At 42.2% G+C, this 13,785-nt stretch overlaps 1 protein-coding gene across 2 annotated transcripts in view; it reads right to left on the bottom strand.

The window, feature by feature from the left end:
- UGP2 (UDP-glucose pyrophosphorylase 2) overlaps window positions 1–13,785 on the bottom strand; it is a 106,973-nt gene that overhangs the window by 49,765 nt on the left and 43,423 nt on the right. For both annotated transcript variants that reach the window (XM_075339253.1, XM_075339252.1), the window contains exons 2-3: window positions 9,328–9,455; window positions 3,743–3,850 (exon numbers count right to left, since the gene is read on the bottom strand). In XM_075339253.1, the coding sequence (XP_075195368.1) occupies window positions 3,743–3,850; window positions 9,328–9,441 (222 nt within the window). In that variant the 5' untranslated portion in view covers window positions 9,442–9,455. The remainder of the gene's footprint in view (window positions 1–3,742; window positions 3,851–9,327; window positions 9,456–13,785) is intronic.

The raw sequence follows: 13,785 nt of genomic DNA, 5'->3' as shown, positions 1-13,785 counted from the left end.
TTTTTATTTGAAGTAAATGCCACCGTTCTCCTGATTTCAGCATTATTTTTATTTTATTCCTGCTCCTTTCCTTTCCAGTGGTAGGGTTCTCTCTTCATTACATGAAAACCTTGTCTTTTTTTAGCCAATTGGGCGTTGTCCTCAAGAACCGCCCATAGGAAAGCTGAGGAACACACCCACTTGACTAAAAACCCAGGATATTCATAATGGAAAGAGGGCCATATCTCAGGAATGGAAAGGCGCAGGAACAAAATCCAAACAGTGCCGGATTCAGGAGAACAGCGACATTTACACCAGGTAAAAAAAAAAAATAAAATAAAAAAAATTAATACATATTTATTGAAAACGACAGGTTCTTCAAGTTCTATCTGAAGAAACATCTCCATGTTAAATGAATTGTCTAAGACTTTAATATTAATTATCTATTTGTAGGATATATCATCAGTATGGAATTGGTAGGATTTGGAAGCTCTGGTACTCCACTGATCAGTTGTTAGGAGGTCCCATGGAGGTTTGCCGTAAACAGTGTACAGAGCTAGAACACCACAGTACCGGAAACTATAGTGTTATTCACTTCAGTGAAACCTGAGAACGGTCACTACACATGAATGGAACAATGGTTTTCTGGCTATGCACAGCATTTACTTCTGGCTGCAATGGGACTTGGGACTCAGTAGCAGTTAAATCGGTGGAGGTACCAGGTATCCGACTCCAACTGGTCTAATATTGATGACCGCTCCTAAAAACAAAACCTACGGCAAAGCAAGAGTCTGGTGCAATGGTGGCCACAAGGATGCACGACCATTTTTACTTTCTGTGCATCTCAGAGTTCACTAACTTTTGTAAGTGAGTAGTATATATTAATGCAAGTTTATTAACTAATAGTAACCATTAGTTTCCAAATCTTTGTTTTCAGACCCCCTGACATAGATCCGGCTGCAGTCTGTGTTTTAGGATTGTGGGGTGGTCTGTCCCCATAAAATAATTACTTGCGCAATTGATGCCAGTCCGTCATCTATACAGTGTACTCACATCAACATGGTGGAAAACATTTAATGAAAACTTATTAGGAAGTTGCTTAACTTTGCATTGAGGAAGCAAATAAAAAAAAAAAAAATTAAAAAATAAAAAAAATAAATCTGATTATGGGTATAGAAAGCCTTAAAGTGTAAGTCTTAAGTTTTCTGCAAAAAAAAAAAAAAAAAGGAATAAGCGCAGTGTGAAAAGAGACATTAACAATTTGTCATGCTACTAAAAATAACATACAGGCGCCAAGAATTATAAAAGGTGCAAAAAGGACACAAAAACAGAATAATATATACTGTAAACAAAAAAAAACAAACAAACCCCTAAATAACCCGAAATAAAGCCTATGGTTCAGTGGGACAAGACTGGACATAAAGATTACTTGTACCCTGTGAAAAGAGCCTCAGTGTTTTCCATCACAGTTGCTATTCCCTGGTTTTACGCCAGCGCTGGCCTCTATCCACGTAGACAAATACAAGTCAAAGTATAACAAGCGTGGATTCATAGCACGACAAACCTCTGCTCCATTCACCAGTACAAAGTGTAGGTCGCCCTTAGCTCGTCTAGCCGCCTACACCAATTACATTCATCTGGTGGTACGAACATTCAGGGCCCAACTTGTTATTGTGCGTATGGCTTTTTTTAGTCTAGTATTTGTTGTTTTTTGTATTGCGTTCCATTACCTCTTTATTCTTTTAATTTGCTTGAAATTGTGAGTGAAATATTGGGTTTCCAGATATCGTATATACTGGTGTATAACCTGACCCAAGGCACAATTTTATCACAAAAAACTGGTAAGACTTATTGACTCAAGTATGAGCCTAGGGTGGGAAATGCAGCAGCTACTATTAGTAATTTGCCCATATTGTCCCCTTGCAGTAATGTGCCCATATTGTCCCCTTGCAGTAATGTGCTCATATTGTCCCCTTGCAGTAATGTGCCCATATTGTCCCCTTGCAGTAATGTGCCCATATTGTCCCCTTGCAGTAATGTGCCCATATTGTCCCCTCGTAGTAATGTGCCCATATTGTCCCCTCGTAGTAATGTGCCCATATTGTCCCCTCGTAGTAATGTGCCCATATTGTCCCCTCGTAGTAATGTGCCCATATTGTCCCCTCGTAGTAATGTGCCCATATTGTCCCCTCATAGTAATGTGCCCATATTGTCCCCTCATAGTAATGTGCCCATATTGTCCCCTCATAGTAATGTGCCCATATTGTCCCCTCATAGTAATGTGCCCATATTGTCCCCTCATAGTAATGTGCCCATATTGTCCCCTCATAGTAATGTGCCCATATTGTCCCCTCATAGTAATGTGCCCATATTGTCCCCTCATAGTAATGTGCCCATATTGTCCCCTCATAGTAATGTGCCCATATTGTCCCCTCATAGTAATGTGCCCATATTGTCCCCTCATAGTAATGTGCCCATATTGTCCCCTCATAGTAATGTGCCCATATTGTCCCCTCATAGTAATGTGCCCATATTGTCCCCTCATAGTAATGTGCCCATATTGTCTCCCTTGTAGTAATGTGCCCATATTGTACCTCTTGTAGTAATGTGCCCATATTGTCACTTACAGTAATGTGCCCATCCGTGTGCTCTCTAGTAACGTGCCTTATCCTTTAGTAATGTCCTCATTCAGGTCCCCTTCTTGTTCCTTATTATGCCGTTCACATACACACACACACAAAATAAAAAATTCTCACCTGTCCTCCGTTCCCGTAGTGTCCTCTTACCTGCTTCTTGTGGACCTCAGGCACATAGACCCCTCGGTGATCCTGGCCGATGCAGGGGCCGACACTGTTGTTGTCTGCGCTTGACTTCAGTTGAATGCTTGGCGGTACCGCAAATGATTGAAGTGAATTAAAGTGCAGATGGTAGCGACAGCTCCTGCACTGGCTGCAATCACCGAGGGGTCTATGTGTGTGCGCTCCACAAGAAGTAGTGTGTGTCTGTGTGTCTGTGTGTCTGTGTGTCTGGTCATAATGGGGGACAAGAAGGGGACCAGAATGAGAACTTTTTTTGTGGGACCCTCACTAGAACATATTCCGAGGGGGTGTTACTCAAATATACATGGTATTTTTAGTTAATTTATCAATTACGACTTTTAAAAAAAAATGATGCAAAATTTTGGTGCCAACATACTCCATTCACCCCACCACTGTCTTGCAAAATAAAATAGTCAGCCTGAAGTTTTTGAGCAAATTTTGCAATATTTTAGATGTGACTTTTTGGGCAAAAAAATAAAAAGTTAATGAAAATAAAGAGCATTTTTGAGTGTGTGCAGCGTTTATCAGCCACACGGGGGGAAAATAAAAAATTCAACAAAATACCAAAAAGACAAAAAAAAAAAAAAAAAAAGTGAATTCATTGGTCGTATCTGGTCTAGAGTTAACCATTTCCCATGACAGTGATCTGTAGTTAATTAAAGCAGTAAATTGCCGTCTTCACGATGTAGCACTATAGATGTAGCACTATACTACGAGCTCCTAATCTGCACTGAAGTGCCATAAACCTTGCGGGGCAGGACTTGTTATTACAAGCCTTGGAGTAAAACTATCCACTAATATTGTTAAGGAAGCTGCGAACATGAAAAAAAAGAAAAAGCAAAAAATACAGATAAACTCATACCGCCACAACTGTATATACAACATCCAGTACCTATATACATAGACCACAGGGTTGTAATAAGTAACATGATATAGTAACTCACAGAATCCTCCGGGGGTCTCTGGATCTTTCCCCAATCTACAGATGGACCCTTCTCTTGCAAGAAGCGATGAAACAACTTCTGGAAGCCTTCCAAGTCTTTCTTGGTATGCTGTAGGGGAGAAAACATAAGTATATTATTTCAGAAAAGTGGATGGAGGCTGAAAGAGAAGACAAAGTTATTACCATAACCTAGTAGTTTTAAGCTTCACAAAAAAAAAAAAAGTTAGATGGATTTTGTACTCTAACATGTGACATTTTATTCAAAAAAAGTACAAAAATAGAAAAAAACAGCTTTGAATTTGTGCCAAATTATCTTCTTTTGGACCAGCCGGTCAGCATACAACTCTGCATTAGCAGCTGCAGGAGCTTATTGTCAGAGACGGCCGCACTGCCCATAAAGAAGGCAGAGATGTTTTTACTAACATCTCTGCGTTCCTGATCATGTATTGCCAGTGTATACTCTTAAGGCTGGAGTCACGTGTGACTGGCACAAGCATCACATCGTCTGGACTGGCTGTGGCTCTCCTGATGGGAGTGTCAGCTGCATAGAAATACATAAAGCTGACATGCTCCTGTCAGGAGAGCCACCGGCCAATGTGGGCGATGCACGACTCACACGCAACCGTGACTTCAGCCTAAAAGATATTGTAATATCACTTTACCCTCTCGATCAGGTGACTGCCGGGAGGAAGCAGGAAGTGTTGATTCTTAGCAGACCCAGACTGACTCTGCATTGCAACCAGGAGGATGAATTTGCCCTGTAACTGGGGCCAATGTGGCAGCTCAAGTTACAGGGGAAAATCAGCAATAAAAAATAAGGCAGATTCTAATGTATTTTATGACCTTATGAGAGAGGACTAAAAAAAAAAAAAAAAAAAATTTGCAATTTTTTTTCTGTTTTTTTTTTACAAAAGCGTTGCAGTCAGATGGTGTTACATTAAGCTCTATAGGAAAATATAAAATATGTAAAAGGGAATCTGTGGTGATTTTGTAGTACAATACTAATGTTATATTAAAATTGGGCTTAAGGAGACCATTCAGAATCAGTAACTTATTGCTCTTTCTTCCTGTTATCTTGTTGTAAGCTCCATAGAATTCAGTGTGCTATAGTAACTGTTCAAGCATATGTAAATACAAACTGTATATTCACTGCTCCCCCTCCCATCTCTGTGCTGGCATCAGTGATAGTAAATCTGAACTGAATTTGCACTGCTGCCCCCACCCATACTATGTCCCACACCTCAGCAGTGATAGTGAATGCACTGGGAGGTGGGGGGGGGGGGGAGCAGTGAATATGCAAATTGTATTTACATACACTTGACTAGTGTGCAGGAGACAATTCTATGGAGCTTACAGCAAGATAACAGGATAAGGTAGAACAATACAACTTACAGATTATGAAAGGTCTCCTTAAGCCCTATTTAAAGATAACATTTGAATTGAACTAAGGGTACCATATCACACTTTAGCAACACTCCAGCAATCCCACCAGAGATCTGACCTGGTCAGGATCGCTGGTGCCTCGCTACATGGTCGCTGGTGAGCTGTCACACAGGCAGATCTCACCATGGACCAGCCCCAAGCGACGCTGCGCTTGGTAACTAAGGTAAATATCGGGTAACCAAGCGCTTGGTTACCCGATATTTACCTTGGTTACCAACGCACACCGCTTAGCGCTGGCTCCCTGCACTACTAGCCAGAGTACACATCTGGTTACTAAGCAAACCGCTGTGCTTATTTACCCGATTTGTACTCCGGCTACTTGTGCAGGGAGCAGGGAGCCGGCACTGACAGCGTGAGAGCGGTGGACACTAGTAACCAAGGTAAATATCGGGTAACCAAGCAAAGGGCTTCGCTTGGTTACCCGATATTTACCTTGGTTACAGCTTACCGCAGGCTGCCAGACGCTGGCTCCCTGCTCCCTGCACATTCAAATCGTTGCTTTCTCGCTGTCGCACACAGCGATGTGTGCTTATCAGCGGGAGAGTGACGTCCAAAAAATGAACCAGCACTGTGTGCAACGAGCAGCGATCTCACAGCAGGGGCCAGATTGCTGCTCAGTGTCACACACATCTCGCTAGCAATCTCGCTATGTGAGAAGTACCCCTAAAAAAAATAATAAACTGACAGATTCCTTTGATGTACTGAGCTCAGCTACTCAACTCCGTCCTGCAGATAATGGAGTGCATGCCTCTCCAGCCGTCCTGCTTGGCGGGGAGTGGTGAACTCTAAAAGATGGACAGTCCCAAACTATTTGCTCTTCTGTGCTGCAAGTAAAAAGGTACATCTGTCTTTGCAGACCCAAGAAGGACGACAAGAGGGCAGAACCTGGCCGGAATAGCTGCGCTCCTTGCCTAAATGACAGGCCATCACTGATGGGACTGCAGCATTGGCCGGTAAACTACAAGCTGTAAACTAAACTATCAAATTAAAAATCCCTACGATATTTAAAAAGAGAGATTACAATAAGCGAACACTTGCAAAGTTGCCCGTTTTTACAAGCATCTTTATATATTTCTTAAAGGGGTTGTCTGCAATTTTATCTATTTAAAAAAGATGAAGTGCCCACAAGTCCATAATATAGACCGGTCATGTAGTTGTACACTATTGACCGGGTTCATATACAATGGATAGCCATCTAAATGCAAACTACAGAGAAGTTGCACAGCTAAAAATGATCAATCATCCCTTGGAACAGACAGAAAATTAGGCAAAGCACTGTGGACAGGCGGACGGCATGCAATATTACAGCATCGGAGGCTGAAATCAAACATTAACCAGGAAGTTGATAAGCGAAGTCTAAGGACACTGGAATGCAACATTGTTTGGTTTGGCAAGTTACACATGGCTGCAACCCATAATAATGATAATAGAGGACCTACACATCTGTCCTATCATTACTATACAGGGCAGCAATGAAGCCAGAGTATGATGGAGACCAGGCCACACCAAACACAGCTCACTGCCCTATACCATTACTGAGGAGCAGAATGTAATGTATGCCACATAAACCATTATTTCCAATCTGTTATTCTTTAGCAAGGCAGTTAAAGGGGTATTATCATCTCCAAGAATCCATCTCAATATGTAGTAGGTGTAATAATAATAGTATTAGCAAATACCTCCCATTAGAAATGTAGTATAGTTCTCCTGATATAGCCAGTCTCTTACCTCATGTGCAGGGCATTGCAACTTAGGTATTCATGGTTATGATCACAAGCAACTAATTGTCACTATATGAGTGGATGTAACCATGGATACTGGCTTTATCAGGAGAACTATACTACATTTCTAATTGGAGGCATTTCCTAATATTATTATTACACCTACTACAAATTGGGATAGGATCTTGGAGACGGGAATACCCATTTAGCTGTTTTTTGTCTATGAAGGTTATGACCGTAAATGTTCACCAACTCCAATAGACCCATGTAAAACATGTAAGGAGCAAAGTGTGTGTGTGTGTGTGTGTGTGTGTGTGTGTGTGTGTGTGTGTATGGATGGATGGATGGATGGATGGATGGATGGATGGATGGATGGATGGATGGATGTACTCTGCGACAGACTTAAAAAGGGAACCTGTCACCAGATTTGGGGCCGATAAGCTGCGGCCACCACCAGTGAGCCTCTATATACAGCATTCCACAATACTGAATATAGGAGCCCAGGCCGCTGTGTAGGACATAAAAATCACTTTTATAATACTCACCTAAGTGGCCGTCCGATTAGCACCACCTCTTTCCTGTCCGGCACCTTTTCTCTGTGGCAATCGCCATGCTCCTTCTGAGGCCCGTGTGTGTGACGCACACTCGCCTGCATTGAGGTCCTGCGCAGGCGCACATTGATCTGTCTGCTCAGGGCAGATCAAAGTACTGTAGTGCGCATTAGTGAGTGGTCTGTAACTTCTCCTTGCGCATGCGCATTAGAGTATTTTGGTTTTCCCTTAGCAAGGCAGATCAAAGTGCGCATGCGCAGGACCGCAATATCGGCCTGTGTGGATGACAGACGCGTCATCCACACTGGACTGGGTAGAAGGAGGACGGAGATCACAGCAGAGAGGAGTTGCCGGACTGGAGATCAGCGACACCCACTGGACCGGACCACTCCCTAGGAGAGTTTTCTAAAGGTGTTTTTTACATTCTACAGAGCGGCCTGGGCTCTTATATACAGTATTCTGGAATGTTGTATGTAAGATCTCAGTGGCGGCGGCTGCAGTTTATACAGTCACCAAATCTAGTGACTGGTTGTCTTTAAGGTCTATGATGCTGCTCATAAACCCCAGTATTACTGTGACTTGTGTGCATAATACATTTTCATATTCGGCTGCTTATTGAGGCCATATCTCCATTTTGGCTTACTAGTCCAGTGCAGGTCTTTGTGGAGACCTCTTCCGAACACCTACCCCTAGACTCAGAGGTCCCTCCTTACACATACATCTGGAGAGACCCCATCAATCAGAGGGAGCCGGGCGGGGAGAAGCTGAGGGGACTTGCCTCAGACGAGTCTTCCGAGATGCACCGTCTCCGGACGGCTTTTCAAGGTATTTTCTTGTAATGCGCCAACTACAATACCTCGTTAAGGCAGCATGAATCTCCTGACCGGTTCCTTTTAAAGGTGTATTTAAACACAGCAGGAATTGCTGCAGGAATTTCAGAGACTTACACACTGTTCAAAGGGAGGTTGTTTTTTTTTTTCTTAAAAAACATTTTTTCTTATTGTGCCATGATCTACATGAAGGTCGCCACAAACCAACGAGAATGGGAAAACGTCGTTGCATCTACAATCGATGTAAATACTTTTAGGCCCAAAATTTACAAAAGTCATTTCTATCCCTACATCTACAAAAAAAACATGTCCATTTCACCAAAATGTGGATTGACCACCTGAATGAGGCTGATCCGCATACGAGTCTATGGCACTTTGCACTGCAAATCTGTGGCAGATCGCCAAAGCTCAGCCTTGGATTTCTGCCGGGAAGTCCAGTGCAAACACAGGTCGAGTTTTTGCTTACAGAACAGTCTTAGGCAATGTGCACAGAGTCTTTTTGCTGAATTTTGGAGCAGAAACTCCATGATTTGGATGAGGATTTGTAGAGTTTCAAACCTCCTCCAAAAACTCCATGTGCACATGACCCAGGCACCTGAACGGCATTGCTTCGGCTGAAAGTAAAAAAAGATTTCAGAAAGATCTTCTCAGATGACTGGGCCATTCTCAGAAAATTCTGCAGTGTGAATTTACCCTAATGGGACAACAAAGTATTCCATCCTCTATCAATATGATAAGGAACCACTTAGTGGACGGGATCCTGCACACACTTGACCTTCACTATTCATGGTCTATGGGAGAAGCAGAAATAGCTAGGCGTTAGATTCTGATTTCTTGGGCAATCCCATATACAATGAATATGATGTTGACCATGAGCTCCTTCGTTTCATTCAGAATGGGTTCTGGCTAGTGAAGAACTTTCAATCCTGGGTACACCCATTACACAAGCCATTAATGTTGGAAAGACCCATTACGGGTGGCACATCTGCTGTATAACCAACAGGTGCCACCTGAAATCTGAAGGGAATACATGAAGCATACCTCTAATTCAGACTCCGGGGCTGTAGACAGGATTTTCTCCAGGTCCAACTTCATGGCCTCTTCCAGCTCCTGCCGGATGGCTTCCTGGAACTGGGACATCCCTCCACCAGACATGGCTTTGCTTAAATCTGAAACATGGGGGAAGAAAAAGAAAATTAAGTTCAACTGTCCAAAAAAATGACTCATTTACATATACATTTGCATTGATAACGGTTTTTGTGGCATCATCCAATATCATGGGGGAGTAAAAACCGGTCCACTGCTCACGTTACACTGCCTAGCCGAACCGTGGCCGTAAAACGTCTGCCAATCGGAGGACCAAGAACGCTCCTTTCATGATAATTGACCATTATGCATAGGCTGCCAATATCGCACAGAGTAAGAAAAATAATCGATCAGGTGAAATGATTAAGCCTGCGGCACATTGTCCTGTGCTGCCGAGAACAATAATAGTCTATGTGCATAGAACGATTGTTGCTGAACTAACAGACTAATAATCGCCCATCTTGGATGTTCCTTTGGTTGGACATTGATGGAATTGGCTTCAAACTTTAAACAGTGACATATGCTTCCATTATTTTTTTTTTCCACACCAGGCATTTTTCAAAACCTGAAGCAGAAAAAAAAAAAATGCTTAAAAACACTGAACAGATGGACAGTGACATGTTTTTACAAAAGACGTAAATTCGGAAAAGTCAAGAATTGTTATCGCAATTTCAAAGGGTTTTTTGGGAAAGCAAGCCCACTCCAAAAAACCATGTGCACCTACCCTAAAAGAACTTCCAATACAGGTGTGAACACAGCCCTAGGAGAAATAAACAGCTAATAACTAACAGTATTCTTTAAGCGGATGTAATAGCCATAATTTAGGGCTTACACCAAGCTCAGCAGAACCAGTACGATCGTGGATCCTAAATTGCAGCCAAAGTACGTTCATGTCAAAGAAGCCTTACTGTACCGAAAACGGTCAGGAGCTCTACCCACAGCTGAAGTTATATGCCCAACATGTGCCAAATCCTTTTACATGTAACTCATAAGTGGCATTACTGCGAAGGTTAGGATGGAGGCAATGTCCTAAACTAATCTCCATAATGTGTCTGTAGATGTTCTGCCAGAACTTGATCACATCTGGTCACAGCACTGCACCTAAACCTTTCCCAAATGAAAATCGTGGGAAAAATGTTTCCAGTTTGTTCAAAAGGAAGCCAATCTTGCCCCTATACAATATTATATTTTGGCCATATGACGCAGGGCATTTGGTATTCCCGAAACAGGGACCTGAGCAATATGAGAGCCATGTTGCTGAAGCTCAAGGCACCAAAACTGCACAAGTTCTTTTGATCACGTTTTCCTGAGATTTACATAGTTGGATATGTGCAAGGTTAGGGTTACTAATTTTTCCACTGTGGTTTTTAAAACATTGTAGTGGAGGAAAATTCTAGTATTCGCATAAGGACGTTCAGAAATTCTTTGGACTTGCCTTGGCACATGCGCACTGCACAGGTGAAGCCAGGCGCAGGATTTGCCTGCATCACCCAGTAGCGGAGAGAAAGGTGTCTGCAAAGTGTGTAAGACACTTAAAGGGAACCAACCAAAAGGATTTTCATATATAAAGTAAAGCCAGTGCTATACCAGTGCTAGGATGCCGAATGTAAGCATAGCTTCTGTTCTGAGGTTAGAGGTTTTGTTTCAGAAATATGTGCAAGTAAAGTTCCTACAATGCACCACTATTTGATTGACAGGTGCAACAAGAAGGGAATATGTGGGTCGGGTATTGCTATCTATTGCCGCCCCTGCCTGCCCTTCCTCCCCTTGTTGAGGTCATAGATGTTAATTAAGGCGCAGGCAGACAAGGGCAGGAATAAATAGCAAGACCCGACCCACATATTCCTGTTGCACCTGTCAATCAAATAGCAGTGCATTGCTGGAACTTTACTTGCACATATTTCTGAAATAAAACATCCAATCTCAGAACAGAAGCTATGCTTACATTCAGCATCCTAGCGCCAGTATAGCTCTGGCTTTACTTTATATATGAAGATCCTGATGGTTGCTTCCCCTTTAATAAATGTGTTGCAGGGCAAGTACCTTAGTTTTCACGATGCAAGCTGCCCAGAATTTTGATGCCTTTAGCGCACATGCACATTTGCAGCAATAGACCGACTCTAATCCTATTAACTTAGCCTGTGTTAAGGGCATTGTTAAGGGAAGGGGGCGACATCTTTTGTGAATGGTGGATCCTCAGATACCACCTGTGTATAGGAGGTGCCATCGGTCATTGAAATCCTGTCTGTGTTGATAATGAGGCTTCTGAAAATATATAATTTTTTTAATGTACTGATTGTGATATTAAGTACTCAAAGCCCTCATTTAAACAAGGGGTCATATTCTGAGAATATCTTTCAGTGAGGACCCTCTGATGCTCATGAAGACCAATCTTCATAATCTCTCAAGCCAAATTATAACTACAAGTGGCACAATTTTGTATTTTTTTTTTTTTGTTTTCAGGCACAGAACGAGCTGTTTGCACACAGCAGTAGAGCACAATGTGATGAATAGGACGACATTATAGCTGATATATTAGGTTTATTGAACATTGCATAAAAGCCATGAAATTATCTGACGGGTTGTGAGATTGGAAAGTCTCTGCTAGTCATGCATGAGCTGGTCTGCACAACAGGAAATTCGGAGCATCCTACTCCGCCGCACACACTAGCCACTACCTTTAATAGTGTCTCCACAGCAATTTATACAGCGGAGAAACCGGTAGTCATCCTACCTGTAACAGCACACGATCATCTGCTTTACACTGCGGGGAATTCTAGCGTGGATTTTTACCATTTTTTCCCTTAGGGACAGTTCTAGAGAATTTTCCAAGAACATATTGTTATTGAAACCACACAGGCTGTGATATGCATGAAAAAGAAAAAGAAAAAAAAAAAAAAACAAAAAAGGCTTCTAAAATGGATTTTGCTATTGGGGGGGGGATCCAGGGTGAAAAGAAGTGTAAATTTTAAAAGGGAACCGGTGATTAGATTTATCATGCCCAAATTATGGGGAGATGATAGCTGCACGATTGCTGCAAGAGATGTTATAATTGCGCAGTATTTTAGAGTAAAACATACTTTGAGAAGCCGTCAAGAAACTGGTCCCTTATGACTCGTGAGAGGCAGTTTCCCAAAAGTTTCTCCCCACCCCTCTCCAGTTGATTGATAAGCCTCTCACATGGAAACCTATAAATCAAAAATATCTGGGAGGGGAGAAATCGCCAGAAATCGGTCTCGGAGTAGTACCCAAAGACAGAGTTTTCGGTCAACTTTTCAAAGTATGTTTTTGAGTAAAATGTACTTGGCCAATGTTGACAGTATGAATGTATTCACAAGATCCCGCAAAGTGAAAGTGAAGTGCTCACTAGTGATGAGTGAGCACTACCATGCTCAAGTGCTCAGTACTCCTAACTAGTCATGAGCGAGCACTACTATGCTCGGATGCTCAGTACTCGTAACTAGTGATGATTGAGCAATACCATGCTGGGTACTCGTAACGAGCAGTTGGATGCTCGGATGGGTGCGACATGAGTACCCGTGTATAATGGAAGTCAATGGGGGACTAAAGTATTTTTCCAGGAACTCTTCTGGAAAACCACTCAAGTCCCTCATTGACTTCCATATACTCGAGTCGCGCCGATCCAAGCATCCAACTGCTCTTAACAAGTACCAAGCACTGTAGTGCTCACTCATCACTGGTGCTCACATTATGATGTGACAGATCTTGTGCCATGTCATGATCTCAGTACACAGACTTTCAAGATTAAAATAAATAAAGCTTTAAATTTCACAAAATAATAAAAATAATCCTTAACAGCATTCAACTGACAACTGTATCTCCCCGCCCACGTTGATGGAGTCAGATTTGAGGAGTTAAATGTAGAGATTTGTTATAATAGCTAAGCCAGCCCCCTTCTCCAAAAAAAACAAAACGTAAAAATTAGTTACTGAAATGAGCAGTCAATAAGCCAATTATATAATCCATGAGCCCCTTTATGACGGAATAGTAGTCGGAGCTCCAGTGAGTGTAGAAAATTGGTTTACCAACTTCACAGCCTTGCCCCAATAACACAAGCTCTATGTATGGAGGCAGGGGGAGCAGGCAAATGTTTGGCAATGCCTATCTGCATGAAACAAGGGGAGAGATACATCCTACAGACAACCTGACATTTTCTAGATCTCCTATTGTTTAAAAAAAACAAACAAAACCACAAGATTGTGGAGCGGGATGGAAGAATTGGTGGAGATCAAACAATTTACATATCATAACAGTTACTACAATTATCTTTCTGGTTCATCCCAGTCTCTCCTGATAACGTCTGACAATGACCATGGTAGACATTGTACAACACAAGGACTCGAAAGCGATGGCTTCATTATGGAGCAGATGAAGTAAATAGATATACTGTGA

The sequence above is a fragment of the Anomaloglossus baeobatrachus genome, chromosome 3, assembly GCF_048569485.1.
Source record: "Anomaloglossus baeobatrachus isolate aAnoBae1 chromosome 3, aAnoBae1.hap1, whole genome shotgun sequence".
Taxonomy (NCBI): Eukaryota; Metazoa; Chordata; class Amphibia; order Anura; family Aromobatidae; genus Anomaloglossus; species Anomaloglossus baeobatrachus.
The sequence above is the reverse complement of the archived record's forward strand: the minus strand, read 5'-3'. Positions and strand labels throughout refer to the sequence as shown.